Source organism: Takifugu rubripes, chromosome 2 (assembly GCF_901000725.2).
Source record: "Takifugu rubripes chromosome 2, fTakRub1.2, whole genome shotgun sequence".
NCBI classification, from domain to species: domain Eukaryota; kingdom Metazoa; phylum Chordata; class Actinopteri; order Tetraodontiformes; family Tetraodontidae; genus Takifugu; species Takifugu rubripes.
The window spans coordinates 1,932,595-1,947,813 of record NC_042286.1 but is presented as its reverse complement, the minus strand read 5'-3'; the positions used below and the strand labels follow the sequence as shown (position 1 = coordinate 1,947,813).

General features: G+C 39.0%; 1 protein-coding gene across 1 annotated transcript; it reads left to right on the top strand.

Annotated features, from left to right (window-relative positions):
* Positions 1 to 2,350: 2,350 nt before the first annotated feature.
* nol10 (nucleolar protein 10) lies at positions 2,351 to 14,842 on the top strand. Its single transcript, XM_029831974.1, has 21 exons — positions 2,351 to 2,490; positions 2,752 to 2,797; positions 2,889 to 2,987; positions 3,104 to 3,181; positions 3,451 to 3,488; positions 4,061 to 4,197; positions 4,271 to 4,336; positions 4,464 to 4,524; positions 4,735 to 4,820; positions 5,111 to 5,189; positions 5,481 to 5,630; positions 5,744 to 5,810; positions 6,419 to 6,471; positions 8,006 to 8,132; positions 9,549 to 9,628; positions 9,710 to 9,808; positions 11,122 to 11,214; positions 11,554 to 11,718; positions 11,833 to 12,140; positions 12,364 to 12,466; positions 12,732 to 14,842. Exons 1-21 carry the CDS (start codon positions 2,425 to 2,427, stop codon positions 12,873 to 12,875), a joined length of 2,145 nt encoding a protein of 714 aa, XP_029687834.1. The 5' UTR covers positions 2,351 to 2,424; the 3' UTR covers positions 12,876 to 14,842.
* The last annotated feature ends 377 nt before the right edge of the window (positions 14,843 to 15,219 follow it).

Genomic DNA, 15,219 nt, shown 5'->3' with positions numbered 1-15,219 from the left:
TCAAAATTGTGTCTGAGCACAAGTTAGTTCATCAACTGCGTTATTAAGTCATTGAAATTGGAGATTATTGAGACTGCCTTGGTTCACCTTCCATCACTCTGACAAAATACAATCTAATGTTTTGTTAACTGGGCTACGTTAGTGGAAAATGATTTATATTCCATTTGTTTATTTAGTTATAAAATGACATTTTCTTTTTTTCTCAGCCTTTTCTCATTAAATAACCCTTATAAAAATCTTGGTGTGAAACTGGTAACAGAGATTCTGTTAGGACGCTGAAAAGCAGGCGCGAATTGAGCCCCAAATGCAGACACGGGAGAAAGGAGCAGATTATTCCAAAACTTTACTGAGGAATGGAGGCCAAACAAAAAGAGTAGCTGACTCCAGAAATGAGGATGTCTAGTAACAGAGTAGATGAGAGAGAGAGCGAGAGAGAGCACAGGGGAGCAAATAAATATAACGATAAGCCACAGCTGTGCTGATGTGGTGGTGGGAATAGGCCCGATCACCTCTCCACTCAGCAAAGAGGAAAACAAAACACACAGGGGACAAGGGAGAGACAAAAACCAAGGAGTCCAAAAATGTGTCCATCCATAGTACGGGTCAGCAGATGAATTTCAGGAAAATCCACATAAACATTTCAAATACCAACATGGAGACAGTTACCATTTGTCGGCCAGAGCTGTGCATCATACTAGTTGAACGCTAGATGGAAAACACATGGTTGCAGCTGGAGCTGATGCACCAGGCCAAACATCGCACAGGCCAAGTCTATAAAGCAGACTGAAAACAACGTGCATCTGCTCCATGGACACCCTGCCACTGAGAAATGGCTGTTTTACAGGAAAAGCTCCCTGGACTCCACCAAAGGCCCTGGGACCGTCCCAACTGCTGGCAGACACAATGGAGCAGACAGCTTGATAGAGGAGGAGAGGCTAACCCCAACAAATGCCTCGCTACCAGCCGCCATTGGTCCATATGGAAAACTCTGAACCACCTGCAGGTGGGAGAAGGGTGTCACAAGGCATCGTTGAAAAGGTGGAAGTTAACAATGTCTCATGCACATGTGGACAGCTCCAAATCATGGAGTATGTTATGCAATCAGGGGATGGTGCACTGAAGATGAGCCAGCCAAGCCAAGGGTACTGGTGCTAACCTGCACCAAAATTTGGAATGATAATATATAGAAGAGTGGACACAATTTTTCTGCTTGTGGTCCCCAAATGTGACACTAAAATTTCAGTAACAAGTAAAGGTATCATTGTATATTTATTTCTGTAAATTGGTATTTAGAAACCATGAACCACCAAGAAGACCAATAGACCACTATGTCATGTAATTTTGTTAGAAAGATTAAAACAATGCTGTCAAGATTATTTGAAAGTTAAAAGTAATGGGTGTTTGATATATATAAATTTATTTGCAACAATGTACACAAGAGTTTGTTCTTTTAAGGAAAACAAGGTAGGGCGGCAGGGTTGGCCATGTGATCAGGGATCTGAATGTACAACTGCGCGTATACAAATAATGTGTTTCTTGATTTGTTAGTTAAAATGAATGATATGAGCTGAGCCAAAAGGTGAAGCTCTCGATTTACAGGTCGATCTTCGTTCCTACCCTCACCTATGGTCATGAGCTTTGGGTCATGACCGAAAGAACAAGATCACGGGTACAAGCGGCCGAAATGAGCTTCCTCCGTAGGGTGGCTGGGCTCTCCCTTAGAGATAGGGTGAGAAGCTCTGCCATCTGGGAGGAGCTCGGAGTAGAGCTGCTGCTCCTCTGCTTTGAGAGGAGCCAGATGAGGTGGCTTGGGCACCTAGTTAGGATGCCCCCTGGGCGCCTCCCTGGTGAGGTGTTCAGGCCATGTCCCTCCGGTAGGAGACCCCCGGGAAGACCCAGAACATGGAGAGACTATGTCTTTCGACTGGTCTGGGAACGCCCGGACGAGCTGGAAGAAGTAGCTGAGAAGAGGGAAGTCTGGGCTTCTCTTCTCAGGCTGCTGCGACCCGACCCGGATAAGCGGTAGAGGATGGATGGATGGAAAATGAATGATATTTATAATCTGTCAGATCATCCAACAACAGCAATAACCATAATCCTAATGATGATACTACTACTACTACTACTACTACTACTACTACTACTAATAATAATAATAATAATAATAATAATAATAATAATAATAATAATTCTAAATATTCTTATCGTGCTCGTAGCTTCTACTTCAATTGTCGTTCAATTCGAACGTTGATCATACAGGATTTAATCCTTTATTCACATTCGAAGCAATAGATGGCGATAGAGTACCGTGTAAGGTTCTTACACCTACAGAACTCACGAAGAAGAAGAGCAACCACGTGGGTCCAGTGTAGACAACTCTTGTGTATGGGTAGTGTTATGTGAGAGTGGATTCTACTTTCTACGATGCAGCTATCTAGTGTGAATGATGTGAAGATTTACAATTTAAGCCATGGAAAGTCTCTTCCTGAGGTAAAAGAATAGTTTTTTTCTTGTTTATTTAGCCAGAAAGCCTCGGAATATTTTTATCATAGCTAATAGAGCTAGCTTAAGAGAATTGGTTTGTGTTTTTAGTGATAAGCACACGTTATCTTGAAGTCACGAAACTTCCAGAAACGATAACAATCAAAAATAATTCTTAGTCAATCAATTCCACTTATTGACAGCTTCCAATATCCCCTCAATGCTTGAGATGTTCTGACAAGTCAACTCTTTACGCTTCCTCCAATAAAGTGGCTGTCCGATCGGAAGAAGAGGCAACTTCAGAAGAAAGATGTTGGTGAGTTCACTGCCATGATTTTCACCGCAGGTTTATTTTATCTGAATGCATGCCAATATTCAGATGTTTTCAATCCCCTTTTCCGCCTCAGACATCCAGCGCAGGATTGAGCTCATTCAGGACTTTGAGATGCCCACAGTGTCGACCTCCATCAAAGTGTCCAGGGACGGGAACTTCATCCTGGCAACAGGTCAGATGAGATGTCTTTTAACTGCATCAAAGATGATAAAGCTTGAGAGTCTTTCAGAACATAAGAAGCCAGTTGATTAATTTTCCAATTATGTTTTTGTGTTCTGTTTATTTTAGGCACCTATAAACCCAGGATTCGTTGCTATGACACCTACCAGTTGTCCCTGAAGTTTGAACGCTGTCTTGATTCAGATGGTAAATCAGAAATATTTTGTTTTCTATATATATGCAAGAAAAGTATGTGAACCCTTTTGGATCACATGTATTTCTGCATAAATTAGTAACAGTCTGCTTAAACTAGTGGTGTGCAAAAAGATTAGATGATCCAAAAAACATTTTGTGACCAATTTATGCAGAAATAATACCTTTTTTCTTACAACTGTAGTGTACTCTGATATATATAGTTAGTTATTTACTATAGGATTCTGAAATTTAATGTGAAAAATGTCTGTTCTCTCTTAAAGTCGTGGCCTTTGACATCCTGTCTGATGACTACTCAAAGGTAAGTCATTTAGGATGCTATCTTGATTCATTAATTAGAAATTAACACAATGTTTAAAATGTATAAATCGTATAAAAAAGTGGACAGTCCCATTTCTCTTGCTTCAGTTCAGTCTTTTTGCTCTTCCTGACTGGTCACTTTATTTAGTTTTTAGTGACTAAGTCGAACCAAGGTGTTACTGAGACCATTTATGATTGAAAAAATATATAATATTAGCAAATGTATACAATTTATACTCTTTTCCTTATATTTTTTACATAAAGATATTTTGATGCAAAGATTATTTATTGGGGTCATTTGAATAATGCCTGGGGCAGATTTATACTTCTCTTCAAAAATACATCCGTAAAATACCACAGTTTTCCATATTCTTTGTGTAATAACTGCCAAAAAATATTTTGGCATGATTCATATATTTTTGGGTAATAAAAATGCCTTGACCATATAAAAATGCTTCCTTAACTATATCCAGTATTATTACAGATATATAAAGGTAAATGCAATGAAATTCACTGTTTTTTTTTCTTTCTTTTCTTTTTATTGACCACCTCTGCTACATCGTGGCTGTGCAGTTGGTGTTTTTGCACTGTGACCGCTACGTAGAGTTCCACTCCCAGCAGGGACACTATTACAAGACGCGAATACCAAAATTTGGAAGGGACTTTTCATATCACGCCCCCTCCTGTGACCTGTATTTTGTGGGGACAAGGTGAGACTTTGATAAATAGAGGGATCGTCAGCATCATCTGACTAGGTAAATAATTTATTCATTTTTTTTCCAGTTCGGAGGTGTTCAGGCTCAATCTTGAACAGGGTCGCTTCTTGAACTCACTACAGACTGATGCTGTGTACGTATTCTTTTTCCATGTTTATTGGTTTTTATTTTGGTGAGTTTAGCCTGAATTTAAACTGGAAACAATTGTTGTTTGCTCTCAACTGGCATTTATGTTTTTGTATTTCTCAATTATTCACCAGGGAGAACAATGTGTGTGACATCAACCCTGTCCATTACTTGTTTGCCACTGGAACATCTGAAGTAAGTACACACATCTTTAGGTCTGTGGACCAAATGAAATTGAAAAGAATACCTGACACTTTGATGACAGAAGGTGTATGATTTTATTTACCTGTCACAACAAAACTCACCTGCATGGCTCCCCCTGTACTTACTGTTGTTACTGTTAAATTGCTTTATTTTCCTTGAATGTTCATCAAACTGCTTTGATTTTTGCCTGTTTGGTAATAGGGAAGGGTGGAATGCTGGGACCCTCGAGATAGGAACAGAGTGGGTGTGCTGGACTGTGCCCTGAACAGCCTGACTGAGGGAACCCAGTATGTAACAGGCGCACACACCACAGACGGCGATTTTAACGGTCTTTTGTTTATTGTATGAGCCACGCTGTGAGACACAGCTCTAATAAACTTGGGTATGGCTCCTAAATGTCATCAGTGCGCATCAGCCATCTACACTGCTAGACGTTGTTTAAAATAAAGAATCGGTCGCTCATATGCATAAGCTGCACAAATCTATGGGTTCTCCTCATGGTCTGACCTATCAACATCTTGCCTTCTGGCTCATTTAACATTTTTGCTTTTTTTTTTTTCTCCGTTTTTCCTGGTAGAGTTCAAGGCTTGCCTTCTGTTAGTGCTCTGAAGTTCAATGGCTCGCTCAACATAGCAGTGGGAACCAGTACTGGACAGGTAAATCAAAATTGTGTTCTGGCTTCTACTCTGAATGGTGGTTTTTTTTTTTTTTGCTTCTTCATATTTGTTTGGGAGCTGAAGCTAATATTGTTACTGTGTTTAGAATTGACTACATTTTACTGTCATCCTTGGCTGGTATGCTTCTGCATCGCTGTTTGTTTTAATTTCCATTGTGTACTTCACTTTTACTGTTGAATTTCAGCTGCTCATGAGGAACATAAAATTCCAGTTCTTCAATTGAAGTGAAATTGGCCTCAAATGTTTACATTTTGACCTCTGTTCTTAAAGGTGCTGCTGTATGACCTGCGCTCCAGCCAGCCACTCTTGGTGAAAGACCACTTTTACAATCTGCCAATTAAATCACTCAACTTCTACAATCAGCTAGACCTTGTTGTTTCGGCAGACTCCAAGATTATAAAATTTTGGAATAAAGACACCGTAAGTTTTCCTTACTGACTTTCTAAATACGTTTTTAGTTTTCAAGATGGCCAATGTAAAGCAGCGACAAGGATCTTGCAGTAATCTACTGTATTTTATATTTCTACTCACAGGGCAAAGTATTCGCCTCCATACAGCCTCAGACAAACATCAATGATGTTTGTATTTACCCTAATTCAGGTAAGTGCAACTTAAAAGACAGGATCGATTTGACTATGCAAGGAAATCTAACTTGTCAGAAGATGCAACTTGTAACTGTCAGAGAAATGTTATATTTAATTTTTAATGTAGCAAATAGGAATTATTTAATTGACAATCATGTACCTGTTTTCGACCACCAGATGGCGCCAGATCTTTTTTCTTTTCTTAGGGAAATTTAAATTGAAAATCATCTGTAGTTTGAGCTTTGCTCTTTAGTGTTTAATTTGAGTAGTATTACTTTGGGCCACAAAGCACACTAAATGTTGTTGTCAGGTTGCACCTGTAAAGTATCTTTTAAATTACTTTTAACATTTAAATATAACAAGTATGATGACATTAAAGAACAGAGTCGGCCAATATGTGGTCGTACACAATGTGAATAAATGAAACGGCGTTTACCAAATAGTCCAAGCAATGTAAAATTGATTACACCACTTTACTGCAGAAACCTCATCTCTTAGACAACGTTGCATTACAACTTGGTGCAATATTACTACTGACTATGAGTTTATTATACTAAAATGGGACTAGAGAAGTTCAGCCTGGCATAATCTTTTTTCTCTTTTTTCACCCTGTTACATTGACAGGTATGCTCTTTACTGCCAATGAAGACCCTAAGATGAGCACATTCTACATCCCTGTGAGTACTGCATTTTAACTATTGAGCACAAACTGCTGATACTGTGTCCATAATATGAACAAAACCCTGTGATTAGGTGTTGTACAACAGGTTTGTACAAGTGATTCTGGAGTTTCACATGTGATTGCATCATTTACACCTATCAAGTATAACATGATAAGTGTAAGTACTGTTTTAGGACATACACACCCTTTCATGGGAATGATAGTCCTCAGGCTATTGTTCCCTGCCACAAATCCACAATGCTTTCTAAAAGATTTGAGGTGCATGCGTCGGAGGCCTTGAATTAGTCTCTGATTTCCCTGGCTCTTACTCCATCTGTGGGGTGCTGGACAAACAAGTTCCATCCATTGAGGACAGATCTGCTGTTAAACCTCTCGGTGCCCCATACCACAGCCCATGTTCAGGAGTTTAGTGGAGTCCATAGCTTGATCTGTTGGGGCTGATATGGCAGCAAAAAAGGGGCCATCATAATATGATGCAGGTGGACATATGATATGCCGGATCAGTGTATTTGTTTCAATTAATATGGTTCTATGAAGCATGATGAGGAAATGTGTGTATAGCAGACATTGACCAGAGTACCGTACACATTGTTTTCTGTTGATGGTTTAATCCTAAAAGCTAATTCACCAGGATGTGCTCCAGGGCCACAAACCTCAAACAAGCAAGAAGAAGTCAATCAATAACCTTGCTCACTGTTGCTGAGGTCTAAATTCTGGTTTTGTTATTTTTATAAATATTTCAGTAGGAGCCATTCTGTGTTGGTTTCACAGCTTTGGGCTTCTGCAGTTCTATGCATATATCAAATAATGGCTGCAGCCAGTGTATTCCAGCCAGGGGCTATACAGTGTAAGAATTCATTTGTACTTTGACCGTTATAATGTGTGACTGTTCAAATGTCATTATCGATGTGGGCTGTTACACAAAATGCTGAGCTGTTCCACAAGAATTTCCCCCGTTCATTGATTTAAACTAGGTGAGAAGTCACAGATAAGAGATCTTTGACGCGAAATCAAACAGGATTTTGTTCAGTTTCCTCTATACGAGGTAGAAGATTTCACCTTTGGAAGGGGAGCCTGTGCTTACAGCGTAGCTTACCCAGCATTCTATTGAAGTAATAGTAATATGAGAATATTCAACATAAGAGAACTAAAAAAAAAAACCTTTACTAAAATGCCAGGCACATTAAATTGATTATCTGATAAATAGAACCTGCACTTTGGTAAATCAGTTTTAAGTCAGGGAAGACTTTAGGTTACACCTTTAAAGCAAGACTGGGCCTGAAAATGTAATGAATGTCATTACAAAGATTTAAATCTGTAAGCTTTAAATACCATGAATAGAAATAATTCATGTAATGTCAGCAGCAGATAGTTGATCTTTAAATACATAACCAAACTTGCTTTGTTTGAACAAGAATCCACTGTAATCGAGAATACACACTTTATTCTTTTTATCCATCTGACTATTAAAATATCTATTTCAACAAGTATTTTCTTGGGTTTTGTACCAACTCAACAATCTAAATTAGACTCTGGGTCCTGCACCTCGGTGGTGTTCCTTCCTCGATAACCTGACAGAGGAGCTAGAAGAGAGCCCAGAGACCACAGTGTACGATGACTACAAGTTTGTCACCCGAAAGGATCTGGAAAACCTCGGTGAGTCCTTCCAACATTTAGTGTTTCTTTAAAAAAGGGGCATTTAATAGTTTAGTACCTAATTTCTGAAAGTTGTGAATAAAATGGTAATTAAGTCCCAACTCTGAAAGCTAGGCCAAAAACGTTACAATGGCCATGTGGCAATTTCATACCGCCTACACAAGTGGTTGGACTACCTAAATTCAAATCCATGGCACCTGCTGGAAAGGCATTTGGTGAGAAAAGTTGCATGTGGAAGAGGGGAGGGTCCCAAAAGAGTTGAACGCACATTGGAATGTGGGCTCAGCAGTACAGAGATCAGATGACAAGAAGAATGGAGGGGGTTGGCTGTTTGGGGAAAAATATGAGGCAGGGAGCAAGAGAAGTTATGTAACTGTGGATCTGTTTCGAGAGAGAGCACAGTCCACATTCTCTCTAGAGGACTTCATTTTCTTTCTAGACCTCAGTCAAATAAGTCCCTCCCTGTTGGAAATGTATGTATTCTGTTGTAATTTATACATTGAAGAAGTGGATATAAGATAACAATGAGATTTGGAACTATTGATCCCAGTCTGGTCAATTCTATGGCCATGTGAGGATCAACAAAGTATCAGGCTAATGAATATTGATGTTGAATACAAGAACACAACTGAAAATATGTTAAGCAGAATCATGCAAGTGTATGGGAGTTATCAAACAATCCATAAAAGGGGAGAGTGCACAACATACATTGATTATATAGACTTTAATACAGACACACACACATATAGATAGTTAAGTGTACCTGAAAGAAGTTGGTGCTTTTTCCAATTTAGCTGGAATCTGTTTGAGTGACTGATAATTAAGCAGAAGCTCGATCGGTATCACTGTTTTTTATCCTAAGGTCTTGAAATGTTTGTAAGAGGTACAAAACTAGGCAACCACGCCCTGTGCATGAGTTCAGAGTAAATTGCCAAGGAACTAAAATAATGGCACTGTTATATGTGGCTTTAGTAAAAAGTGACCTACTCATCTATAGCTGCAGCAAATAACAACCAGGCCATTTAAATTTAACAAAAATCTTAGGGCCATTGGATATGAAACTATTTGAACTTATACAGCCATTTCAGGAGAGCTGCAATAGCTGTACAATAGCTCTGAAGCTATAGAGTCAGACATTAGTGAGCTCTAAAGAGCCCAGTTTTTATCAGTGTAATCACTCTAAATTCTGGACCATAGTCAACCAATAATTTTTAATTGTCAATATCTGGCTAGGATGGGGAGTGCTTCAATCAACACATTTTTTATTAGAAAAAAACAATTGACATCAAAAAATTTAATTTAATAGTAGGATTTAGGAAGTTTACTTGAAATAGCAAAATATTTTATGACCTTCCCTTCAAAGGTAGTATTTGATCCAGACATCTGGTGAATAAATATACTTTGTTGTCCTGACAGGTTTGTCCCATCTCGTGGGATCGTCTCTCCTGAGAGCATACATGCATGGATTTTTCATGGACATCAGGCTTTATCACAAGGTGCAGTGTCAAAACTACAGATTAGTTTTCTCTGTGTTGATCATCATAACATGTAACATGATATGTTTGTTTTGGTCACAGGTCAAGGGTATGGCGAATCCTTTTGCATATGAGGAGTATCGGAAAGAAAAGATCCGGCAAAAGATCGACGAGTCCAGAACTCAGAGAGTAAATATTCAGGTACGAGATTCTGAGGAAAAGTGTCTTCTTTCAGCTTTGGTGTACAGTTTCCAAAATGTATTCTTTTACACTTGATAGTAATTTGATTATTAAGCATTTAATCAAATGGGAAACTTAATTTTAGCAGCAAATCTGCCTGTCACAAATATTTGAGCTTTTTTTTTTTTCATAATTGTCAGAATTGGCAATTCATTTTCACAGCAACAGCTGGATAAAACTAACATAACTGCCACATTTCCAGCATTTAGCTCTTTTATGACATCATTTCATTGCTTTTCAGACCTTTTACAAGCAAACAAAAATTACATAGTGATGAAAAACGTGTTTCCCGGTCACTCAGAAACACATGGATAGAAATATAGACACAGATATAACATGTAGAAGAGGAGGAAATGGCCAGTCCTCTTAACGCAGCATATCTGGTAATTAAGCGGCTGTCAAGGGCACAACAAAATGAGCTCATTAGTCTGAGATTTTGCTCATTATCTGGGAGCCTCTCACACTATATAGCAAAAGAAATGCAGTCGTTGCAAAACAAGAACAGCTAGGAAAACTTTTTTAACATGGCATTCCTAAACTCACAAATTTGACCTTTCCTCTACCACAAATATGTTGACATAACATGAGCCCATGCAGCTTAACTGTTCATGTCCTCAGCACTGACCCAAAGTGTCTACAAACAAGGTATAAATGTTCAGTGAATGTTGATAAATGGCTCTTATCCTTCTTAAGGTGTATGTGTATTATTAAACTATGATTACCCTTATACTATAGCATATAAAATGATCACAAACAGACTATTCAATTGTTACTTCACATTTTTTTTAGGTAAGTAATTGTAAAAATTGTGGCAACTTCAAACAGTTGCAAAATCAGATCAAGATTTTTAGAATTTTAGAATTTTAAAAGACCTGTTTTAGGGCTTTAATTAGGAAGGCAGTACAGCTCACTGTAATTTTTTACATAATATTGTAGTCTAGCAACAGCATTATTTTCTTGTACTTTTTTTTAACATTCTTTCATATTGTGATTGAATATGCATCAATGTTTTCCTTCCTTTTTGTGAAACCACCATTCATTTATGTCTTGGTCACCAAACGCCCTGTTTTCAGACCCCAATAGTTTCTCCATGTCTACTGTCTGCTGAGCTGCTTTCAGAGGTGTTTAATATTTAGGTGAAATGCTCCACTGAAATGTCGAAAAAATAAAAATGAGAAGAGACCAACAAATATTTCCCAAAAACAAGTGAAACCGGTAAAAACAAACTTCATCTTTCCTGCATATATGAACGTCTTTGTTTTTTACGGACATAGAAACTGCCCAAAGTGAACAAGGAACTGGCTCTGAAGCTGATGGAGGAGGGTGACGAGGAAGAGGCTCTGGCCTCAAGGAAAAAGAAGGGCAAGGTAGGAGAGTCCAGTCCCACTTTATTATGTACAGCTTCACCGTATAATTGGATCAAACCTTTTAGCGCATGTCTCTGTAGTTGCTTTTAATATGTAATAATTCCATCCAAAATCATCTACTGTGAATTCAGACACCCAATACTGTTCCCACATTTCCACAGTAACAAAAACAAACAAACCTTTTTACAAAAGAACTGACACCATAACTATTTTTTGCTTTTAAAATATTATTTATTATTTCATCAAAAACAAATCTGCCAGGGAGCGAATTTTGTATGACAAAGTATCGGTGCACTTCACAAACAACTCATGACCCCAAATGCTTTGTCCTACGTTTAGACCCTTCCCAGCATTCTTGGGGATGACCGCTTCAAGGTGATGTTTGAAAACCCAGAGTACCAGGTGGATGAGCAGAGTGAGGAGTTCCGCCTCCTCAACCCTATTGTGTCCAATGTTGGAAAAAAGAGGATTAAGAAGCTGCGTCAGATGGCTGCTGCCCAACAAGTGAGGCTGTATTTGGTTATAACATTAGTTATTACTGACACAATGATAGGGAGCCTTTTACTGTGGCAGGCTCTTTTGGAAGACTCTACAAATGACTTTTGAACATGTTTGCAGGTGGCTGAAGATGAGGAGGAGCCTGAGGGAAAAGGTAGCTCCGAGGATGAGAGCTCAGATGATGACAAGAGTTGGGTGGAAGAGGTCAGAGAGCAACGGCGTCTGCTGCGGCAGGAGGACCGAGACCGGCGGAAGACCGACAGGAAGAACACAGATCGCAGCACTGTTTTACTGGAGAGTGGACAGAGTCAGCAAACATCAGACATGGCTGAGAAAAGGAAGACAAATCAGCTGCAGTTTTATCAAATCAGAGCCGGAGAGGAGTTCAGAAGCTTTAATGATGTTTCCCGCAAGCAGAAACTACAGAAGTATGTTTGTGGAAGTGTCTTGGCTCTAAATGTTGATGATTATTTTGTTCATGTGTGTCAGGTTTAACACTAGATCATAAATAAATGGCGCTGCTTCAGGGTTTGCAGCTGTTCATAAGAAGGCACTTCATTCTACTTGAAATATGATTTACACACTTTAATCAGTTATAATGCTGATCTTAATCAAGGTTTGAAAAGATTTTAACTTTGTGTTGTCTTGCAGGGCTTCATTGGAGGACCGTTTAAAGTTAGAAGAACACTCTGGGACTAGCAACATGGCTGACAGTGCAGTGGGCAGCAAACAGCTAACTTTTAAACTTCAAAAGGTAAACTTTAATGTGCTGATTAATCCAAAATGCATCCGTTGTTTATTGGAAGTACAAATTTCACACACAGCCTCTAATGGGCTAGAATGGCCTCTGGTCCCACATTAGCCTTTTAAACTGTGTGCTACATTAAGAAGAAATGGGGACACTGAACTGTTGATCAAAACTTTCCACAAGCCAGAAAAGAAATCTGCCTTCTTGTCACGTGGCCACATTAAAGAATATATATGTGATGGAATGTTATCCTTCTGTGTGTTTTTTACAGTCAGAGCAGAACAGGAAGCAGCAGCTGGCTGAGCAGGAACACCAGGAGGAAAGGAAGAAGCTTCGGCGCTCAGCTGAACATCTGAGCACTGGCCGAGGAAGAGGGAGAGGGAGGGGGAGAGGGAGAGGGAGAGGCCGCTACTGAGGGCCCGGGTCTTGACCCACATATGTCTGTGAGCAATAGATCATCACCTGAACTGATAAGTTGAGGCATGATGATTGACAGGGACAGGTTTTCAATCTAATCACAACAATGGAGACATGGGCAGCAGAGACAGGTGGAAGCGCGCGCTCAACCCTGCTGGTCTTCATTAGGATAGGATTTTTAAAATCTGAGCCCATTAAAAATGCTGATGTTGCCTTCGGTTCTGTAAACTAGCTACGAATACCTTGACTGCATATATTTTCTTTAAACTACTCCACAGTTAATGGAGACAAAAAGATTATTTGTGTGTTTTTAAAGAACTATTTTAATATTGTTAATGTGGCTATTTTAAAGCCAACAGTGCATCAAAAATATTAAGTAAAACTCCTTGTCTGCGTTTTGTTTTTTCTGGAAAATATTTCCTTTTGCTCTCGGTTATGGTTGGAAAAGAAATGAAGTGTGCACATTTATCAGCTAATTGCCCTGATAGAAGATCGTGTCCTACCAACACTGTTCCCCCCCCCACCCCCCATGTGCTTATCATATGACCCTCCTCTAGTATTGGTGGATTTCAAATGTAAGAATGGTGTAACTGCCCCAGTGTCAGGTTCAGTCAGGTCGGCTCTTTGATTGGATAACTTGGTCCAGTTTTAGGTAAAACTACCTAAAAATACAAACATATGCAGAAAGTGCATCCGTATTGTATCAAACATATAGATTGCAATAGGTTTTATTTAAATGCAAAATACTGTAAGGTTTATCTACCAAGACAAAAGAGGAAATGCATTCATTTAGCAATGACACCAACAATCCAGTAACACTGTTGCCAAAGGGGAAAAGTATGTAAGTAAATCTGCAGATCTGTATACATCTATACTGTGTTAATTGATCTCAGGCGCAATAATAAAGCAATTCTTGACTTTCTGAACTCTATGGTAATCAACTCAGTAGAGTAACTTTTCAGCTACTAGATGTGGCTGCATTAAGGGCAGAGTGAGACCTTTCCAGAGTCCATGTCTATAGATTCTTAAGCCCATGGTAATCAAAGAACAAACTCAACTCTGTTGTGCAGCAACAGTGCTAGCTGAATATGTTGACTCATAAAAAAGGGGCCAAAATCTCCATTTTTACTACATTTGAGTGACACCTCAAAAATCGATTTTATTACTGCTCTGTGACTCCGATCCCTTTTTATGACGACTCAAGCATGTCTTTGTGAAATGAAGCCTCCTGTCGGTCTAAGTCTGAACCCCCAAACCTCCAAATGAAGGATCAAAAGTGTAAAATGTGCTGATGCAGCTTGTTCTGCAACATTCAGGCCAGCCCGGGAAAGCATAAATGATGTTTCTGTGAAGAAGAAGGAATGATGACTCAGCAAAGAGCCAGCTCAAACAACCCTCGGGGCTGCAGGGACCACTTCAATAGTTCACAAACGTCTACATAGCAATGCAAAGATTTTATCACTTCACCTTTTCAATAGCTTTATTAAGGTTTGGGTGGTTTTAATTATGTCAAATCTAATGAAACACTGTACTGTATATAACCATGTGTTACAATTGAGCCCCCCCCCCCCCCGACACACACACACATACCAACAACATAAATACAGTGCAGCTAATATCATTTGTTTTGTGCAAAGTTTTTAAAAACTTTCATTTTCTCGACCACTTTATCCATTTTGGGGTGACTTGGACGGTGTTGGTGCCTATCCCAGCTTCATATGGGCGAAGGCAGGGTACACTCCCAGAATGAGCTGCCAGCTCATCCACGGTCCTATGTAAGCATTTAAAGGTTCCATACTTTGCTCAAGAGTACCTCGACAGTGATACTAAGTCAAGAATCTGTGAATTACGAAAAAATGGTCTTCTTTTAGGTTTGTTAGATGTCATTTGAAATCTGAAAAGAGACATGTTAATAAGAATATTGTACAATGTGGCTTTCCTAAATAAATGAAAAGCCAGAACTGTCATTGTCTGGGCACGTTTGTGTTGAGTTGCTGGAGTCTGTAAGTCACTTTGGTATCTCCTCAGCCAGATACTGACAAGACAAATTAGATAAGACATCAACCAGGGAGTTATGGAAACTTAAACTAGAACTGGTGCGGAAAAAATAGAAGTCGATGACAAGGAAGAAGAAATAGTAAAAGCTTTAGCTGAATGAAATAAAGTAATCTAATTTCAATGTTTTGTGCAATAAGCGAGGCTTGCCGGAACAAGATCATCGCTAGAACATTTGAAGAAAATAAATTTTACCTTGATAAAAAAGTTTTTAAAAGTTATACATTTTGGAGAAAAATTTGCCTGTAAATAATGGTCATGTTGATGGCGTTTGTAATAAATAAAGT

What these genes read in the sequence shown, in the direction of transcription:
- nol10 (XM_029831974.1), top strand. Translation starts at nt 2,425, where the DNA reads ATGCAGCTATCTAGTGTGAATGATGTGAAGATTTACAATTTAAGCCAT. An exon ending in CTGTATTTTGTGGGGACAAG is followed by an intron (nt 4,198 to 4,270) that starts GTGAGACTTTGA and finishes TTTTTTTTCCAG; the next exon opens with TTCGGAGGTGTTCAGGCTCA. An exon ending in TGAGCACATTCTACATCCCT is followed by an intron (nt 6,472 to 8,005) that starts GTGAGTACTGCA and finishes AATCTAAATTAG; the next exon opens with ACTCTGGGTCCTGCACCTCG.